A 20,679-nucleotide genomic window follows, 5' to 3' on the forward strand; every position below is an offset into this window, starting at 1 on the left:
ATACCTGTCTGCCCCCTGAATGGGCAGGCATATGTACTCTTGTTTTCTTATTTCCCTATGTAGACATTGTTCCAGGAGATACAGAAATACCAATCCCCCTCATAACACACATAAGACCCAAAAGGGTAATCCAATTAATACCTCTCATTGCTACTTTATGAATTACTGCAGGTTTGGCAACAGGTACAGCGGGTTTGGTTACCTCTCTCACATAACATGATCAATTGTCCAAATTATTCATAGATGACCTCCAACAGGTGACTGAGGCCATACTTACCCTCCAAAATCAATTAGATTTCCTGGTGGCAGTAGTCCTACAAAACCACTGAGGCTTAGATATACTCACAGTGGAGAAAGGAGTCCTCTGCCTGTTATTAAAGGAAGAATGTTGTTTTTATGTTAATCAGTCAGGGATAATGAAAGATAAGATTAAACAACTACAAGAACAACTAGAAAGAAGAAAGCTGCAATTGGCACAACAATTCTATTGGGACCTCTTCACAAACCCCATCATCCACTGGATTCTCCTGATCCTGGGACCTCTAGTTGGGGTCTTTTTATTCTGTGCCTTCCTTCCTTGAATTTTAAAATTCCTTCAAGGACAAATTAACAAAATCTTTAACCAAATTTTTAATCAGTTCCTCCTCAGGGATTACCAGCTACTTGCCAATGAGCCAGATGACATTCATATCCACACATCCCAAGAAACCTCCACCAAGTGCTGAAAGATGAAGATACCAAATGACAACTCCATCAAAGGTCCATCTCTACCCCACAATTCCAAAGAAATAAACCCTTGGTTTTCAGCTGTGTATGTTCTAATCTGCCTTCTCCTGTGCATAAGCCTTTTTCTATCAGCCCTACACATTGGACAACATGCCTGAAATTAATGCTGTTTCTTTTCATAGCTGCAGGTCATGTTTGTGGATTTCTCCCCTGAGGAAATCCATGCCTTTAGTGCATAGATATGGGGCCTCCTGGCCCTCCTTCTCCAACCAACTGACCTACCTCCCTCTCTCTAAATGATGCTCCTACTCAGAAGGAAGTAGCCAAATCGAGCTCGACACCCCTAAACCAAAATTTAAAAAGGGAAGAATGTTGGTAAAGATGGTGCTTCTCTTCAGGAGCTCAGGTCCATGATGCATTGAATAGCATATGAACCATCACCTCCAATTCCTCTGAATGGCACGAATTTTGAATGGTGCACCTCCAATCCCTGAAGTGGCACAAGCTCTTGGCCAATGCCATGCTCCTCCTCATCTCACATTGAGCCCATAAATATCAACACCCTGTTTGCTCTCTCTCTCTCTCTCTCTCTCTCTCTCTCTCTCTCTCTCTCTCTCTCTCACACACACACACACACACACACACACACACACACACACACTCATACCTCCTCTTCTCCTCTCCCACCTCCCCATCTTCTCTCTCTCTCTCTCTTTCTCTCTCAACTCCCTTCTCTTCTGATACTGGCCATTACAGTCCCACTAATAAAATCTCGGACAAGTAAATGGTTGTTTCAGCTTGTTGAGTTTATGAAGCTCTTTCTGCCATTTCTATAGTTTCATGCTGTTTTCTTACTTTCTTTCTCAATATTCTCATACTAATTTTAGGTTTTATTAGAACTTGAATTTTCTCAAAGCTTAGACAAACCAGCAGCTTAGGTTTGGGCTCACAGAAGTCAAAAAGCATGATTTGTATATGTCAGATGTGACAAGAGAAAAACTACTGTAAAACAATGCTATCTTAGTGGTGGCTAATTCCTCATTTTCAGAAACAGGCCAGTGATTACATTTGTAAATATTTATTAACAATATCAGAACAATTTCTAAGTTTTCAATATAAATTTTATAAGATCCTGTACTCACAAGTATTCCCCATCACAACTGTGCAGCAGGTCTGTGTAGAGGAAAGAGCCAGCATCCTGAGCAAGGTTCCAGCCACAGGGTCCAGCTCCACACTCTCTGAGGCACCACAGCCCCACACCCAGTTTCCTGCTTGGTGCAGAGGTCTCCCTGCTCACACCCCCTCTCCTCTCCAATGAGGTGTGGAGGTGAAACCTGCAGATGCACCTACTCATCTGCCACTCTGCTCTCCTAGCCCCAGACACCTGAGGAGCTGTGCGGCTGTGGCTGCTCTAGGCCAGTGCTCCCCACGTGCCATCGGAGCCTCTGGTAGTAATCCAGGGAAGCATAGGCAGGGACAGTGAATCTATTTAAAATTTTTATTGATTTTTAAAATACATGATAACAGAATGCATTACAATTCTTATTACACATATAGAGCACAATTTTTCATATCTCTGGTTGTATATAAAGTATGTTCACACAAATTTGTATCTTTCATACATGTACTTTAGAATGAATGTCCATCACATTCCACCATCCTTCCTAACTGCCTGCTCCCTCCCTTCCCTTCTCATCCCTCTGTCCTATCTAGAGTACCTCTTTTCCTCCCATGCTCAGGGTCAGTGAATCTTAAACCTGGCTGGGCTGGTGATGCAAGGGAGGGAGTCTACAGACCCACTTTCCTGGCTAGTTTGTCCTTTGTTTCCCACTTTCAAGAAAAGAATCATTCCAGGGCTGGGCTGGGGCTCAGTGGTAGAGCACTTGCCTAATGCACAGGGTTCCATCCCCAGCACCACATTAAAAAATATACATACACTAAATAAAGGTAGTGTGTTCATCAACAACTAGGAAATATATATTAAAAAGAAGAACCATTCCATATATTTCAGTTTAAAGAAGCCAGGTATGATGAGTGAAGCTTGCTCATTAGCATTGTGTCCCACATAGTATATTGAGCATGGATGGTAGTAATATTTTTAGTTGAAAAGAAGTTAGGACAGAAATAACTAATGAGGTTTGAAGAACATAATTATATATGATAAAAACTTGTACAAAAATGTATTTTTGTCTTCTCAGTTTATTTAATGATCCAGACTTGGGGAGGGGGGTAACCAGCCCACTTCAGTTGTAATGTCAGAATTTTATTATGTACAATCCTACTTGAAGACTTGAGAGTGATGGTCAGCAGATGTATTAAAAATCATAAACTGTCATCTGGAGATGAGGAATCAAAGAACAAATACCATCATAATAGTTACTTTACTAAGTTAGGGGACTGAACACTTTCAATTGATAAATGAAAAGATTTTGAGACTGTGGTATTGATTTCCACCAAAATATTACTCCCAAAAGAGGCATTTTGAAAAAAAATATGGGATTTGAAGGGAAAGAAACTTGAAAAGAGTGGTTTGTGATTAAAAAAAAAAATCCAGAATCTAGTACCCAAATGGCCCACGGAAAGAAGAATCAAGAATTTCAAGATCCATGATTCTTGAAATAAATTGCCGATTTACTGACCTCCTCTAATTCCTGAAGAGGCTGTGAGCAGAAGCAGATGAAAGGGTAATGAACCATATAACCCTGGGATCAATACTCTCCTAAAACTTGGTACAAAATTAAGACTAATGAACTCAGCCTATGGGAAAACATTCTTGCTGCATTCTACAATGTTAAAGATTTTAACTTTTGTGTGTGTGTGTGTGTGTGTGTGTGTGTGTGTGTGTGTGTGCTGGTGGCAGAACTTAGGAATGTTTTACCACCAAGCTACATTACAAGTCCTTTTTATTTTGAGATAGCATGTTGCTAAGTTGCTCAGGTTCTCACTGATTTGCTAAGGCTGGCCTGGAACTTCCAATCCTCCTGCCTTAGCCTCCTGAGTCACTGGGATTACAAGTGTGTACTTTTGTGTCTAGACAAGATCTTTAATCCATAGAAAATTCACACTTGCCTGAGATCAAAGCAGAAATTTTTGCAATCAAAATAATACCAACAGTAATAACAGGACTAGAGAATTTTCATAGCTTGCTAAAGTCACTGAGTTAATGCTAAAAGTGTTCAACCTTTTGGCCAAAATATGAAAGTTTTGATTCTTTTTTATCTGTTTTCACTCATTCTCAGGTCTTCAGGGAATCAGGAAAGCTCCCCACCCAGCAATCAGCAGCAATAGAGATTCCAGCAATCTCCCTGGTTGGATTTGCTGTATAAACAATGCAAGAGGATGCCATTTAGAAAGCAGTAAATTATTATCAATAATATTACTCATATTATTAATATATTCATGTTATTAATATTATTTCATTCTAAGAGAATATTATTCACACTTGGGAAGGGAATTATGGTACCACCACATGGATGAACTTTAAAAATATAGTAAGTAACATAGCCAATCACATACACACAAAATATCAAATGATTTCACATTTGAGATTTACTGAAACCAAAGTCTGATCAAGTCCCTTAATGAAAATTACACACTATATATAACGTACATATACACTCCAGTATGCTTTAAATCACTTCTAGATTACTTATAATACCTAATACAATGTAATGCTATGTAAATAGTAATAATATTGTACTGTTTAGAAAATAATACCAAGAAAAAAATCTTCATGTTCAGTACACATTTACTTTCAATTTTATAAAAAATCTGAGCTTGGTTGAATCCACAGATATGGAGCCTGGAAGAAGGGCGGCCCATGCTAACTGTTCTCCATATATGATAAAATGATTATTTATATCAATATAACTGGTATTATAAAGCCAGAAATAAATAATATATTACTCAATTGATTTAAAATGAGGTAATAATGTTACTTTTTTTGAAGACTGTAAGATATGTTTACTCAATATGAATACAAAATCTTGAACATAATAGTAGCACACAGAATGATTCTGGGAGCAAGAAGGCAAACATTGATTCTTCCTCCAATAAATCCTTTTCTATTTTTTATTATGTTCACAATGAAATCACTAAATCAACTCTTGTAGAAATAGATAGTTTTAACATTTCTTTTTGTGGCCCACTATAAGCAAGTGACAAGACAATTCTTGGGAAGGATGCAAACATCAATCCTAAAATGGCAATCCCTGGGAAGAGGCAAAACATTGATCCTTTCCCAGTAAATGTTGAATCATGACACAAAGAAAAGACCACTGACTCCAATTTTAAATTAAATTAAAGCAAGCTTATATTTGTGTACACTGGAGCTGGCCAGGACTGTCTCTCCTGAAAACCCTGGGCTAGAAATCAGGGTTTATAGCACAAAAAGTTACAAAAGTGGGGTATCTTGGGAACTTACAGCTAACAAGATTTTGACAAGCATAATCAAAGGCAGATAGCAGGTTAATGATCTAAATGGCTCAACATTTCAAGGTAGGGTATAAATTCAGCTCCCAACATCAGAATTTATGAGGTGCCACTAAGGTTTTAGAAAGGGTTGTTATCTGATTAGGGTAAGCCAGGCATGGGTGAGTTCACAGCACAGGTGGGAATTCCAAGCAAGTTTAAAACATCAAAATATGGCCAGGCCAAATAGAAATCCTAGTTCTCTTACAGAAAACAGAAATGAAAGCTTTTGATGAGATGGTGTTAAAACATGATGCAAAGAAATGACAATTTACTCCAATTTAAATCAAATAAAAGCAAGCTTGTAATTCCGGCCAGCTGGGGCTGTCTTTCCCTGAAACCTGCAGGAATAGAAGACAGCTCTCTAGTAGTGCAGTTTTATAGCACAAAAATTTGCAAAAGGCGGGGAGTGTCTTGAGAATTTACAGATAACAGGATTTTGACAAGCATAATACAAAACAAGTAGTAGGTTAATGGTCTAAATGGTTCAGCATTTAGGGAGTAATTTTAGATCCCAGTATCAGAATTTATGAGGCATCACCAAGGATTCAGAGATGGTTGTTATCTGGTCAGGGAAAACCAGGCATGGGGGAGTTCAAGGCATGGGCAGGCATTCCAAGCAAGATTAGAAATTTCAAAAATTTATAGTAAAGCAGAAATTAACTTTTCATGCCTTTGTGGCAAGATGGCTCCCAATCTTAAGACAGAATTAGGCTGGGATTATTAATGGCTCCCAGTCTTAAGATGGAATTAGGCTGGGTTCATCATAAATTCTTTCCTAGTGACAATGAAGCCATAAATTAATCCTATCTCAGCGATAATATGATGATCCCCAAAGTAAAAGATAAGCACTGAATGAAAACTGAGCTCTGGACCCTCTATCCTTTTCCAGTAAAATCAAGTTTCAAATTTATACATCTTTTTTCCTGAATGCCCAAACTGACATGTTCTGTTAAAATCTCCAATGATTAAGTCAACTGCCAGTGTTTCTTATAAACACTCAAACCTTTCCAGTAACTGGTGGCCATTTTCTACCCTAAAATATGAGCCTCTCCAATTCCTGATTGACTTCACAGCTAAATAAATAGCATTGATGATCCAAGAGGTATGCTCCCAACTGCATCATTTGTGCATATAATGAATTATTGTCTCAAATTAATTCAGGTTGTTTTGTTAGAAGAACTATTTCTGGCCAGGTGCAGTGGCAAATGCCTGTAATCCCAGCAGCTTGGGAAGCTGAGACAGGAGGTTTGAGAGTTCAAAGCCAGCCTCAGCAATGGTGAGATGCTAAGCAATTCAGTAAGGCCCTATCTCTAAATAAAAATAAGGCTGGGGTTTTGGCTCAGTGGTTGAATGCCCCTGAGTTCAATCCCCAGTATCCCCCACCTCAAAGGTAGTATTTCTGCAAAATGCTGAAAGAAAACAGTTATAAAGTTCTATAAGGACAATACAAAATAAAATTCACAAAACCAAAAACAATTTACATAAATAGCTTTGAACCAAGAAGTATAATTTTTATAACATCACTAATACATCTTGGGTATCTATTTCACATCCACAAAGATTCATATATTTATTAACACAATTACATACAAATTTTACTTTAAAAATTAAAAAAAACTCTTACAAACCTAAATACTTTTTACAATTTACCTAAGATTTACTTAAGCTTTTAATTCTATCCAGTTTACTTCAAGACCATAGTAATCTTTTTGGGGGGGAGGCGAGAGCGAGACCAGGGATTGAACTCAGGAGCACTCAACCACTGAGCCACTGGGCCACGTCTCCTGCCCAATTTTGTATTTTATAAGAGATAGGGTCTCACTGAGATGCTTAGTGCCTCACCATTTCTGAGGTTGACTTTGAACTCTCTATCCTCTTGTCTCAGCCTCCAGAGCTTCTGGGATTACAGACGTGTGCCACCATGCTGGCTTGAGATCACAGTAATCTTTAGACCAAAAAACTCTTTTGAATATAATTTTGAATATGCTGAATTCTAGCTTTCTCAGAACCATTTCTTACATGGAGAAAGATAAGAAGCAGAGCCTTAAGTCAGGTTTGGCTGGCCCCTTGACAAATCTTAAAAATGTGTTTTATTTCTTAATCTGATTCTTGCCCCACTTTGTCATATTATTCTACAAATTTCTCATGTACCATTTCCTGAGTCTAAGTATAAGTTAACATAATGAAACATTACATCTGAAACATAATCAGAGAGGATAAGAGAGCTCTTAACTTTCTTTTTGTGGAAAAATTGGCAGAATGTTTTCATGTTCCACATTGTTAACCTTTGAAAAAATCTGGCTTTTCTTACTGCCTTTTAAAAATACAAATTCCCATCCCAGTGTACACAATAAGACAACATTGTGTATATCACCTATTGACAACAGGTTACTTTATCGAGCTATAAAACATCAAGTGACATGAATAAACACCAACCAAATTTGTTATTTCTATAAAATAAGTTTTATTTTAAAAACTTTTTTACCTAAAAAACTTTTTTTATAAACCTAAAGTTACCAAAACTTATCATTATCAAAATACCATCAACTTTAAGTGAATTCCCCACTGTCAATTGAGCCCATAGGCTCCTTTTAGGCCTTTTTCTTACATTAGGCGTATTGCTATTAAATGTATTCAATGGAGGAGGCCATTTACTTTCTTTTTTGTAGGCTTTCTTGAAGATCCCTTTGCAGAAGTTGCCAACAAAGCATGTTTTTTTTTTCCTTTCTTTTTGTAGTTATTTACCCTGCCAGGCTCTCCATGCATTTAGTTTTATGGGATATAGTTAAAGCCAAAATTGCTTTGCCCCAGTGATGTATATCCCCTGGCCAAATAGTTTCCTTTCAGACCTTAAAAGGGGAGACTATTTCTATCCCTTGTTCATAAGCTGACAGTGCTGGAACTTACTGCCACATTCTTTCTGACTAGCTGCCTCCACTCCCTACCCCCACCATGGGCAAAAGGGACTAGAAGGCAGGGCAGAGACCAGGTTCTCTTTGTCCATTTTTCTACAGTCCAGGCAGCTTTTCTGGGATTTCTTTCCCCCAGCGTAGGACTGGCATTCTTAAACCACCGTGAAATGATCTGCAGCTGCCGGGATCAGGCTTTCTTCTGGTGTTCTGCTATACTGCAGACCAAAGGCAGTAATCTGGGGCACCTTCAACTTAGTTTCTGACTGTTTAGACTCCTTATCATGCAACTGCATAAATGCCTGTATGTACAGAATCTCTTCTATATACTTTACACTTGAGAGATCAACTTCAACTGCAAGATTGTATAATAATTCAGAAAAATATTCAAAGGCCAGATTATGTTACAGTAAACATCTTTCTCTTACATAGGCTTAAACCTATAAGTGGCACATTCAGCCAAGATCTGTCTTCTGGAGACTTCTGATAAGATCAATGCAACATGGCCCATGTCTTAAAGAGTCAGTAACAGAGACAAAAATGAAGTCATACAAGAAAGAATCACTGAAACCAGGGTTGGCAGAATAGAACCTTTAAAACAGACAGACCTGCACATACAAATTTCTTCCATTTATTTCACTTTTGACAGACCAACTTCAAGATTGTGTAATACCCCAGAGAGATATTCAAAAAGGGAGATAACTACAGTAGAATATTATCTTAGACAGGCTTATATCTATAGGTGACCTTTTTTTCAACTCCCTTTAATTTTGACAAACCAATTCCAGTTGCAAGATTGCACTAAAAAGAAACAGAGAGAGAAAAGAAGAGAGGAGTGCCAAAATGATGGCTGACAGAATGGAACCTTTAAATTGACCAGCCAAGATCTTTCCCAAGAGACTATAGGATAGGATCAATGCAGTGTTGGCCATGTCTTAAAAGGGGTAGGAACAGGTACAAACAAAACAAAAACACAGACAGACAACCAGGGAGGGGAGAATTCCCAATGTCAATGCTGTCTAACAGATGATAACCTACAACAGAAATATCCCTAAGTTTTTTTTTTTCTTAACAAGGCAAATTTTGTTTTTTCAAGTTATAAAAATATGAGCATGTCAAAAATAGTCAAGTCCATATAAGAGCAGTTCCAGCCATTTAAAGTTATACAGATTTGGGGAGAAAGTAATTTACAACCATTCAATTCAGTTATTGCAAATTATATGCAGCTTTTATTTGTGACTGTTCTCCACAAGGAAAAGTATTTGGGCATATTTTTTTTTTCTGGTAGAGCTGTGGATTAAAAAAAATCAAAATAAGGATAATCTCACTTTGAGTAGAAAATAATGTGTAATTTTTGATCAGTACTAAAATAAGGTGTGCTTTAAATGTTAGTTCAACTCCCTTTTCACATTTAATTCTATTTGAGAGTATATCAGAAATATAGTGTGTAGCTTTGGGTAAGATTTAAATTTAAGTGATAAGAAACATTAACTTTGGTTGCAATGTAGAGACAAAGCAGGGGTATTTAGTGTTGACATTATAAATTGCAAATATTTTAAAAGGGTAACCAATAATGAGAGCTAAGTTTTTTTCTTTCCCTCTTATGTAGTCAAGACAAAATTAATCAATTTGTTCTTTTGAAGTTTATCATGAAGATCCATTTTTCTCTATTTTTATCTCAAAAATGATGATGAGAAAGTCATATAACAGAAACATTTTTTTAAAAAATAAATGTGCCCAATGCCATATGGAAAAATGAATCACAAACTAAATAAAATTAACTTTAAATAATATATAATACAGTTGACAGTACAAAGTATGGAGGAAGGAAGTCATTCATTTTGGGGGTGGTTAATACATAGGAATATTTCAACTTAAAGTTCACTGGAAAATTTAAGGGTGACATAAAGAGATAACAATGGCTTTGTTTCCAACTTTCCTCAGACCCTGTTACAAGGTTAGACTTATAGCTTACATTCAACCCATAATTTCTTGAATAAACAGAGATATATAATGGTGAGAAGTATAAGGGGAATTGTCAAGACCTTAAAAAATTATTATTAGAACAAAAGTGAGAATCATTACATTTGACAAGAATAAATATTAACAGTAATTTAAATCTTAAAAATAGGTTATATTTTTAGGAGGTAGTAAACAAGTACAAAAATTTTACCATTTGGTCACCTCCTTTACTTTTGGCTTCACCTTGGATATTTCTACATTTTTTATTTCTCATTCTCCCATTGAAGCTATTAATTCTTCTACCATTCATTACCAAAATTTCTAGACCTGAGCTGCCAAGAAACATGTTTTTAAGAAATTTTAATCCACCAAATACACCCCAAATTCAGGTGTCAATTGAAAACATTTTTTAATCTATCTAGTTATCAATTCACTTATAAAGTAACAACTCAAAATAAAAAGATATAACATGAAAAAATCTATTAACTATTCCACATGCAATTCTAACATGTCATAGTAGTTATGAACTGAAAAACTATATTATATATTCCAATTACATTATCAATGTTAACTGAAAATAGGCTTGTGCTTTATTTAAAAAATTAACCTTTTAACAACAACAACAGAAACAAAAAAATCTCACTTACTCTCAGATAGATATATTGTGCTGATACTCCAGATACTACTACAAAAGGATTCCATTTTTGTGATTGGCTGGGTTCACAGTGAGTATGTTAGTACCAAGATCATATGTTACTATTAGTTTAATAATGGCATTAGTGAATGTATATAAGGCATGTAAAAAACTAATATTAAAGCTCTTAAGGGCAATAAACTGGCAGCTGCCAGAAAAGGTGTTGTGAGGATTAAAAAAACATATTGAAGAAACTTAATTTCAGCACAAACTGGTTTGCAGTGTTTTTTCTAATTAAATGAACTAATTCACACAGACCTCTGCCTCAGGAACTAATAGAACAAATAATAGACCTTTTGCCTATTTAATGACTAGCCCAATCTTGAAAATGAAAGCAATCATTAGCAATCTCCCACACAGTGCTATTAGGAGTGGACTGAGCAATCATCAGAAATTTCTGATTGAAGTAATGTTGTTTGTTTCCATCAAACTTCATGGTTCCACTGATCACAACAAGAACTCTAGGCTGGGACTGGATAGCTTGCTTCTTCTTCTTTTAACCATTGTATCAAAGTAAATATTGACAAATTCTTCAGTAGCTCTACATGTCTGATCTACATAAGTTTTAAAATCTACTGACATGTTTCTAGGGGAGCCAGAATAAGCATGTTCCAAGAGTGGTGGTGTAACTACACTCTCATGTGTATGCCTCACAATGCTTCAGAATAAGCAAATATTTAGAAAATGAGCAAAACCCACTAAACACAGAGAATTTTCTACCCACCTAATTCTCTCCCTGAAGTACCTTTGTCCATTATATAAGCACTTTGACCATCCTGAGGCTCTGGCTCTGCACTCATGGTGCCAAAGAGAAACCAGATATTTTTGGGGACAATGTGAAACCAGATGTTCCCATGAAGAGAAAACAGACATGTAGGATCAAGGGTCTTGGCATGCATAACAGGGGACTTACCAGATGACTAATGGTGTCACAAACTTATGGAGTTCAGTTTCATTTTTCTCAAAGTGGACCATGATGGAGCAATCTGTATCATTCAGGGAAGAAAGGTTGAAGTTCCCCAAAGCAGAAGGAGCTTCAGCAGCTGCTGTGATAATCTCTCAGTCCCTCCCTTTACTCACAGAAATAGCTCCTCTGTTTTGACCTGACTTACCTGTCTCCTTATTCTCCTATAATTGGCTCTCAACAAGTTCTCTAGCCACCCTGCATCCTCAGCATGGAAATAAGGTTCCTTAGAGAGCCAGATCTGCCCAAGAAATGTAGAGCAGAGACTGTTCTCAGGTCTCACCAAGAATATAAAATTTGTTACTGAAAACTCAGTTCTTGTCCCTTATGCCAATCCAATAATGAGGACATGGTTTTGAGAAAAAGTAAAAAAAAAGTTTATTTCTTTGCTAGCAAAGGAGAAGCACAGGGGACTCCTGTCCAAGAGGCTGTAATTCTTGTATTTCTTTTTCTGATAAGTATTTGTTCAGTTTCTTTGTCCATTTATTAATTGAATTATTTAGGGTTTTTGGCATTAAGTTTTTCAAGTCTTTTATATATCCTGGAAATAAGTATTCTATCTAAGATTCAGGTGGCAAAAGACTTTCTCCCATTCTGTAGGCTCTCTCTTCATGTTCTTAATTATTTCCTTTGCTGTAAAGAAACATTTTAATTTGATGCCATCCCACAATAATGCTACTTTTAAAAAGTGGAGAACATTGAGATTTTTTTTATAAATGGTGATATTTGTATTTCAGAATTCCAGATAATCTCAAAGCCATATTTTATTTATCAAGACAATGAAGCACATGATATCATGAAAGACTCAACAAATTAAATGCACCCACTAACAAAATATTCCAATCTTCAGCTCAACATTTGTAACCAGAAGTTTCACTGAGTTTCCTAAAGAAGTAATTGTTCAACTCTCTTATGGACGACTCTTCTTTCTGGAGAATAAGGAATTATAGAATTAATCTATAATTCTATAATTAATGTGGGAATTGTAGTTGAAAGTAAGCACTCAGCTAGAAGGTAGGGTCTTAATCCAGAGTTAACAACAGAGCTTGAAGCCATGAATTTACCGCAGTTGGTGGCTGGATTACAGGTCAGGAGAGCAAAGTCATCCTACACAGTTGACGTGAAGCAGCTGCCAAAGATAAAGTTCCTACAGCAAAACAAGTTTTCAGACCCCAGTATGCAAGTAACAGATACAGAAAACATAATTTCACTTTCAATTTATTTGTAAGATGTGCTCATTTAATTTTCAGATTATAAAGAATCAAACAGGGCTGGGCTATGGCTCAGTGGCAGAGCACTTGCCTTGCACATGTGAGACATTTGGTTCAATCCTCAGTACCACATAAAAATAAACAAACAAAGAAATATACTTTGTCCATCTATAACTAAAAAAAATAAAAGATTTTTTTTTAAAAAAAGAATCAAACAAAAAAAGGCATGGTGTTCTTATGATTGCTTTCAGCTTCTAGAACCCTCCAAACTTGATTGACAGTGTAGGGATGATTTCAAAATATTCTTACTAATTTTATGGATAAAATCAATGCTAGGAATCAAAACACATGTGTAGGCACTTCCTAACAATATGTGATAAATAACCCTGCATGCAATTCCCATGTCAGAACTCAAAGAAGTTGGATAGTATTTGAGAACAAAGGAGAAATAAGGACAAAATGAGCTGATTGGCATGGAAGAGAGAACCAAATCAATTCTGGGGAAAACTGGAGGTCCCTATGGGCTTGTAGAAGGATATGTTCTGTGGAGTCCATCAAACCAGGGAACAACACAGTGGAGCTCAGTTTGACATCAAAGCTTTCAAAATCCCAGTGTCCACATTTTAATATGAATAAGGTCTTCTGTGTTTTATGAAAATAATTCATGAAAAGTGACCACGGCCAGTAGCATAATAAGAATTAAATTTGTGTTTCATGTTATTTCTAATTAAAAAGTACAAAAATTTCATAAGAACTCACTTGGAAATAAAATGCTTTTGGGGTCACCAGGTTATTTCTCAAGGGTTTAACCTGTCCCACCAGCATGTTTAAAATGTGGTTTATATTATGTTTTCATGAGTGGGTGGGTAGAAATGTTAGTGTTTTCACTCTTATGGTTTCTGTCATTTCTTCTTTTAAGATTAAAGACATATTTCTCCAGAGTAGTTTTGTGGGAATAAACAATGAAACAAAAGTGTGAAGCATTCCTATAAACCCTTATTAAATATTAAAGCACAAGAAACAAGATTCCCTTTAGGATTAAGGAATGGGCATCTCTCAGAAGAAAATAAAATAGCCAAGCTACTTAATTAAAATTAAATTTAACCTTTAATTCTTATGAGGTTAACAGCCATAGTAGAAAATTTGGTGTTGAAAAGTGAACCAATCTTCAAGGATTTGGGGAGTAAAAGAATATGCAAGGAAAAGAGAGACTAGAAAGACATATTTTTTTTTTTTAGATTTTGTGATTATTTAAAAGTGCCAGATAAGGCAGTCAATCAGAGTCTGCTCTAGTTTGAAAATGATATTAGAGCCAGTATCAGATAAGGGCAAAGTTCAGGTGATGAAGAGCAAATTCATGCATAAAATACTAAAGTAACCACAGCTATCTTTACTTCAGCATAGTGAAATACACATCTCTAACTGGAGATTTAAGATGTCAATCAGACATGTATTAATGAGCAAGATGAAATCCCACCTCTATATGTGAAGACATCAAGACATGGAGTTCCTACCTAATCCATAGATGCCATAAAATCTGTGCATGTTTGTCCTTTGTTTGGGACACTCTGAGGTTTTTGCCCAATAAATGTTGTCTCCCTTCTGGATCAAGCAAAAATTCCTAAATAAAATCTTGCCTATGTCTAAATCCTTTTTTAAGTTTGTTATTTATTTCTACCACTCTAGGTCCTAGAACCCAAGTTCAGTTAGGAAAAAGAAAAGATGAATTAAACATCACCTACCTTATAAACAAATTCCTTAAAAGCTATTTGATTTGGAATAAGGAAGCTGTCAGAAAGTATTACAAGCTCTTTATTGGTAGTCTTTTAATAAAGTACATTTAAATTAATGTAATTTTTAGCAGAAAAGAAAACTACACTTTGGATTTTTGCAATGTCCAGAGGCAGTTTCCTGGGAGGACCATTATACCATTATAGAGATTTAATAGGAACCCCAAGGCATTAAAAGGGCTTCTTCAATAATGCATCTGGATGGTTTTTGGTTAAAATCATGACTTTAACAATTATGATTTGGTCAACATAGACCAAAATCAACAAAAATCAATAGCTTTTTTATGCACCAATAATGAACCCACTAAGAAAGAATTCAGGAAAACACATCCATTCACAATAGCTTAAAAACAAACAAACAAAAAAACCTAGGGATAAATATTATCAAGGAAGTAAATGACTTATACAAAGAAAATTACAGAAATATGAAGAAAAGAAATTAAAGAAGATACTGCAAGATGAAAATATTTTCTATCTTCATGGATAGGCAAAGTTAATATTGTTAAAATAACCATTCTACCAAAAGTGATCTACAAATTTAATGAAATCCCCATCAACATACCAATGGCATTTCTCACAGAACCAGAAAAAAATATTAAAATTTATACATTAAAAAAAGTCTTAGAATAATTAAAGCAATACTGTTCAGAAAGAGCACTGTGGAGAGGTAAACCAAATTTTAAATTATAGTACAGAGTTATAGTGTCAAAAACAGTATGGTACTAGCATAAAAACAGACATGTAATCGATGGAATAGAACAGAAAACAGAGCAAAAACCATTGGATTCATGAAAATTTGCCAAAAACATATAGTTGAGAAAAGACAGACTCTATAGTAAAAGGTGCTGGGAAAACTAGGAAGCGAAATGTGGAAAAATGAAATTAGATTGGTATTTTTTGCCCTATAAAAAAGTCAGCTCAAAGTGGCATAAATTCCTAGGAATTAGACCAGAAACTTTGCAGTTCCTAAAGGAAAACATAGGTGCAACACTCCTAACATTTAGATGCAGGAAATGACTTCCTCAATAGTACTCTTAAAATTCAGGAAATAATACCAAAATTGATAAATGGAATGGCATAAAATATAAAAGCTTATGTATAACAAAGGAAACCAAAGCATAAAGAGAGAACCTACAGAATGGGAGAAAAATTTTTCATCTACTCTTTCAACAGAGGTTTAATAAATAAATTATATAAAGAACTCAAAAAACTCAACACACACACACACAATAAATAGGCAAATAAACTGAACAGACACTTGTTGAAAAAGTACAAAAAGGCAAAAATTATAGAAGGGAAGGTCATTATTTTTAGCCATTAGGGAAATGCAAATCAAAACTACCTTGAGATTCAATATAACTCTAGTTAGAATGGCAATCATCTAGAACACAAATAACAATAAATTATGGTGAGAATGTGAGGGGAAAGGAGTTCTTAAACACTGCTAGTGGGAATGTAAATTAGTGCAACCTTTATGGAAATCAGTATGGAGCTTCCTCAGAAAACTAAAAATAGAACTACCATATCATCCAGGTATATCATTGCTCAGAATTTATCCAATAGAATTAAAGTGAGCACACTTGAAATATATATCATACCCATATTCATTTCAGCACAATTCAAAACAGTGACGTTATGGAATCAGTCTAGGAACCCATAAACAGGTGACTAGATAAAGAAAATGGGGCATGGGAGTTGGAGGAGGGAGAAGCCAGGAAGAAAGTGGCGGCCGTGGCTGCAGAGGCGGCAGCGACTGCTGCATCCCCAGGGGAGGGGGGCGCCGGCGAGGCCGAGCCGGAGATGGAGCCCATCCCCAGCAGCGAGGCCAGCACTGATCCCCTCCCGGTCACGGCCACTGAAGCGTCTGTGCCTAACGGCGAGGCCAACGGGCAGCAGTCCGCTTCTCAGGCCGACGAGCAGCCGCCGCCGCCGCCAGGGGAGCTCGCCCGCAGCCCGGAGGCGGCGGGGCCAGAGCTGGAGGCTGAGGAGAAGCTACCCTTCCGGGTGCGGGTGGCGGAGCCGGCGGGTGGCGGAGCCGGCGGGTGGCGGAGCCGGCGGGTGGCGGAGCCGGCGGGTGGCGGAGCCGGCGGGTGGCGGAGCCGGCGGGTGGCGGAGCCGGCGGGTGGCGGAGCCGGCGGGTGGCGGAGCCGGCGGGTGGCGGAGCCGGCGGGTGGCGGAGCCGGCGGGTGGCGGAGCCGGCGGGTGGCGGAGCCGGCGGGTGGCGGAGCCGGCGGGTGGCGGAGCCGGCGGGTGCCGTGTCTCAAGAAGGGCCGGACTTCCACCTTCCCCAGCGCCGCTTTGCGAGCCGCCCCCTGGCTCCCGAGGAGCGCGAGGACACCGCTGCCCCAGCCCACAGCTCCGGCGCTGGTGCCGCCGGCGGGCGGGGACTCCGCGGTGTCGCAATTGATTCCCGGCTTGGAGGTGCGGGTCACTCTGGACCACATCATTGAGGACGCGCTCGTCGTGTCTTCCGCCTCGGAGAGAAGCGCTTCTCCGGGGTCCTCATGGATCTGTCCAAAAGTTATGAAGTGCAGAGACTCCCATTCACTGCTCTCCATTTTGTTTCCTGCAATAGCACACACTAATGGTGTCTCACCTGTTTGGAAATGACTTATTAGTATGTTTTACTTTTAATTCCTTGCCCTCCCGTCAAGTTTCAGAAATCCTTTTCCATATGGGAAAAAAAAGAAACATTTAAAATTTATATTGAAGTATGATGTTCTGGGGAAAAGACAGGAGCAGTTACAGTTGCTCTGTATGTTGTTTAATCTCAACTTTTTTGTGGGGCGGTACCAAGGATTGAATTCAGGGGCACTTGACTGAGCCACATCCCCAGGCCTATTGTGTTTTATTTAGAAACAGGGTCTCACTGAGTTGCTTAGTGCCTCGCTTTTGCTGAGGCTGGCTTTGAATCTTCCTGCCTTCCTAGCTGCTGGGATTACAGGCATGCTGTACCATGCCTTGTTTAATTTTTTTTTTTTTTTGACGGTGCTGCAAATGAACCAGGGCTTCATGCATGCTAGGCAAGCACTCTACCACAGATACACATCTAACCCCTTTTTTTTGGGGGGGGAGGGATGTAGTGAGGATTGAACCTATGGGTGCTCTACTAACAAGCTATACACCCAGCCCTTTTTTTATTTTTAGTTTGCGACAAGATCTTGCTAAGTTGCCCAGGACGGCCTTGAACTTGCCATCCTTCTGCCTCAGCCTTCCAAGTAGCTTGGATTACAGATGTGCATCACCCTGCTCTGCAATTAAAAAAAAAAAAAATTGGGGTTAGGATTTTTGTACTTCTGTTTTCCTAGTTAGAAAGCAGAATAAGACAAATGTCCTTTCTACTGATGTATTTAATAGTAACAGAGACACTCTAGTGTGTATGCTATTGAATCAAACAGAAGAGGCCAGTGATTGTGAGAGAATCTGAATTTCAAATCTGCAAAAGAAAGGTGCAATAAGGTTTGGGCCCCATGGGATCCCTGTGACAGTATTTCCTAAAAGGGAATATAAGGATAAACCGGAAGCCAGGCAGCTCCAAAGTAATACATTCCAAGAAGGGACAGAAGTCAAGGGTGAAATGAATGGTGCTGTTCCCAAGGATCCTCTGTCCCACCTCCTGAGCTGAGTTTGGCTGAAAGCCTGTGGACTTCCAAACAACCACCTCTCTTCCATGAAGGAGCACCTTATCCTCCCCCTTTGTTTATCAGGGACACATATAACCAATCAATACCTCAGCCTCCTCCTCGGAAAATTAAGCGACCCGAACGAAAAATGTACCGGGAAGAACCCACTTCAATAATAAATGCTATTAAACTACGACCCCGACAAGTCCTCTGCGATAAGTGTAAAAACAGTGTTGTTGCTGAAAAAAAGGAAATTAGAAAAGGTAGTAGTGCAAGTGACTCTTCTAAATATGAAGATAAAAAACGGAGAAATGAAGTGTAGCTACTGTGAACAAAAAACTGAAAACTGACCATAAAGTGGATGGGAAAAACCAAAATGAAAGCCAGAGAAGAAATGCTGTGGTTAAGGTTTCAAATATTGCTCACAGCAGAGGCAGAGTAGTCAAAGTTTCTGCTCAGGCAAATACATCAAAAGCTCAGGTAAGTACTAAAATAGTGCTCCAGAGTAAGAACATGGATCATGCAAAAGCTCGGGAAGTACTGAAAATTGCCAAAGAAAAGGCACAAAAGAAGCAAAGTGAAACCTCTACTTCTAAACAGGCACATTCAAAAGTCCATTTCACTCGTCGATACCAGAATCCTAGCTCAGGTTCCCTTCCACCCCGGGTTCGTTTAAACCACAGAGGTACAGGAATGAAGAAAATGACTCTTCTCTTAAGACAGGACTCAAGAAAATGCAGAGTGGCAAGATGGCACCCAAGCCCCAGTCTCGCTGCACCTCCACATGCTCAGCAGATGAGGCCCCTTCAGAAAATCAGAGTCTCTCAAAAGGCCCTGAAGAGGCCAGCAGTGGGGTTCAGGACACAAGTCAAGTGCCTGTACCAGGTGAGCAGGAGGAACCACAGACACTGGGCAAAAAGGGCAGCAAAAACAATATCTCTGTTTACATGACCCTAAATCACAAGAAATCTGACTCTTCCAGTATTTCAATGTGTAGCATTGACAGCACAGATGATTTGAAATCCTCCAACTCTGAGTGTAGCTCTTCTGAAAGCTTTGATTTTCCTCCAGGCAGTATGCGTGTACCTTCTACCTCCTCCACTTCCTCCTCTTCAAAGGAAGAGAAAAAGCTCAGTAATTTCTTGAAAATGAAAATCTTTTCCAAAAAACGTCTCTAAATGCATCACACCTGATGGCAGGACCATATGTGTAGGGGACATTGTTTGGGCCAAGATATATGGCTTCCCTTGGTGGCCAGCCCGTATTCTTACTATAACTGTGAGCCGGAAAGATAACGGCCTTTTAGTCTGACAGGAGGCCTGTATTTCGTGGTTTGGGTCTCCAACAACATCTTTCCCTGCTCTTTTGCAACTCTCCCCCTTTTTAGAAAACTTCCAGCCACCCTTTAATAAGAAGAGAAAGGGCCTGTATCGCAAGGCTATCACAGAGGTGGCTAAGGCTGCCAAGCAGCTGACCCCTGAAGTGCGGGCTCTGTTGACACAGTTTGAAACATGAACATGGACAGTAAGGTAGGCAAGAGCCCTTGGAAGGTACCACAGATTTTCTAGTCTAGCTAGGAATAATTTCTACAAAATAGCTTGGCCAAATTGGAGAGAAAAATTGCACTCAGTTGGCTGACTTTTTATACTACCTTATAGCCATTTTTAGACTGAGAAGCTTAAACTGAACATGCAATCAAATTTTGTCTTCAGGAAGTGAGATTTTAGCAGTATTTTCCAATTTTGAAATCTAAAACATCCCAAGGCATAGAAGCCATAGCCTCAACTGAAACTGAATTTTTTCAGGGACTGTTAATTGCTATTTGTACTATTACTGTATATATATCTTCACATATATATAACACTGCCTGTCACTATGTGACATAGGTTGCGTATTTGGGATTTAGTAAGGGCTGGTGACCTGGGGGCACATTGTGGATATTTAATGACTACTTTTTTAAAAAAAAAACTAAAGAAAATTAGTCTTTCTATGGTCATAATGGTATAAAAGTTTGATATTTGGGTGTTTGACAAACTGAATGCTTGCTATTCAGTGACATGCTGGGGAAGTAGCCCAGTATTTGGGATTAAAACTGTCAAGACTGGACAGGTTTGAGTCATTGTTCTCCTTTGTGCAGTGGGGATATAGCAGACTTTCAAGCTTCTGGTTTGGGAGCTTAGATAGGTTTGGTTTTGGATATGTAAATAGTTGATTGCTAAATTTGGTCAGATTTCTCCTGACTGGCTGTTCCTAAATTCTTAGGATACGTCCCAGTAAATTACACTTTGTGAATTAATTGTCAAATGTGTAATTGTTGCATTTTGGAT

The 20,679-nt window shown here is 38.3% G+C and overlaps 1 protein-coding gene across 1 annotated transcript; it reads left to right on the top strand.

Annotated features, from left to right (window-relative positions):
* The first annotated feature begins 12,782 nt into the window (after positions 1–12,782).
* Positions 12,783–20,101, top strand: LOC101972468 (PWWP domain-containing protein 2A). Its single transcript, XM_078029835.1, is given in 11 exon segments — positions 12,783–12,903; positions 16,402–16,771; positions 16,995–17,043; positions 17,045–17,064; positions 17,066–17,193; positions 17,196–17,249; positions 18,179–18,331; positions 18,334–18,666; positions 18,669–19,022; positions 19,025–19,515; positions 19,517–20,101. Coding segments are annotated over 11 exon segments (2,424 nt in total). The 3' UTR covers positions 19,868–20,101.
* The last annotated feature ends 578 nt before the right edge of the window (positions 20,102–20,679 follow it).

Source organism: Ictidomys tridecemlineatus, chromosome 13 (genome assembly GCF_052094955.1).
Source record: "Ictidomys tridecemlineatus isolate mIctTri1 chromosome 13, mIctTri1.hap1, whole genome shotgun sequence".
Lineage (NCBI taxonomy): Eukaryota > Metazoa > Chordata > Mammalia > Rodentia > Sciuridae > Ictidomys > Ictidomys tridecemlineatus.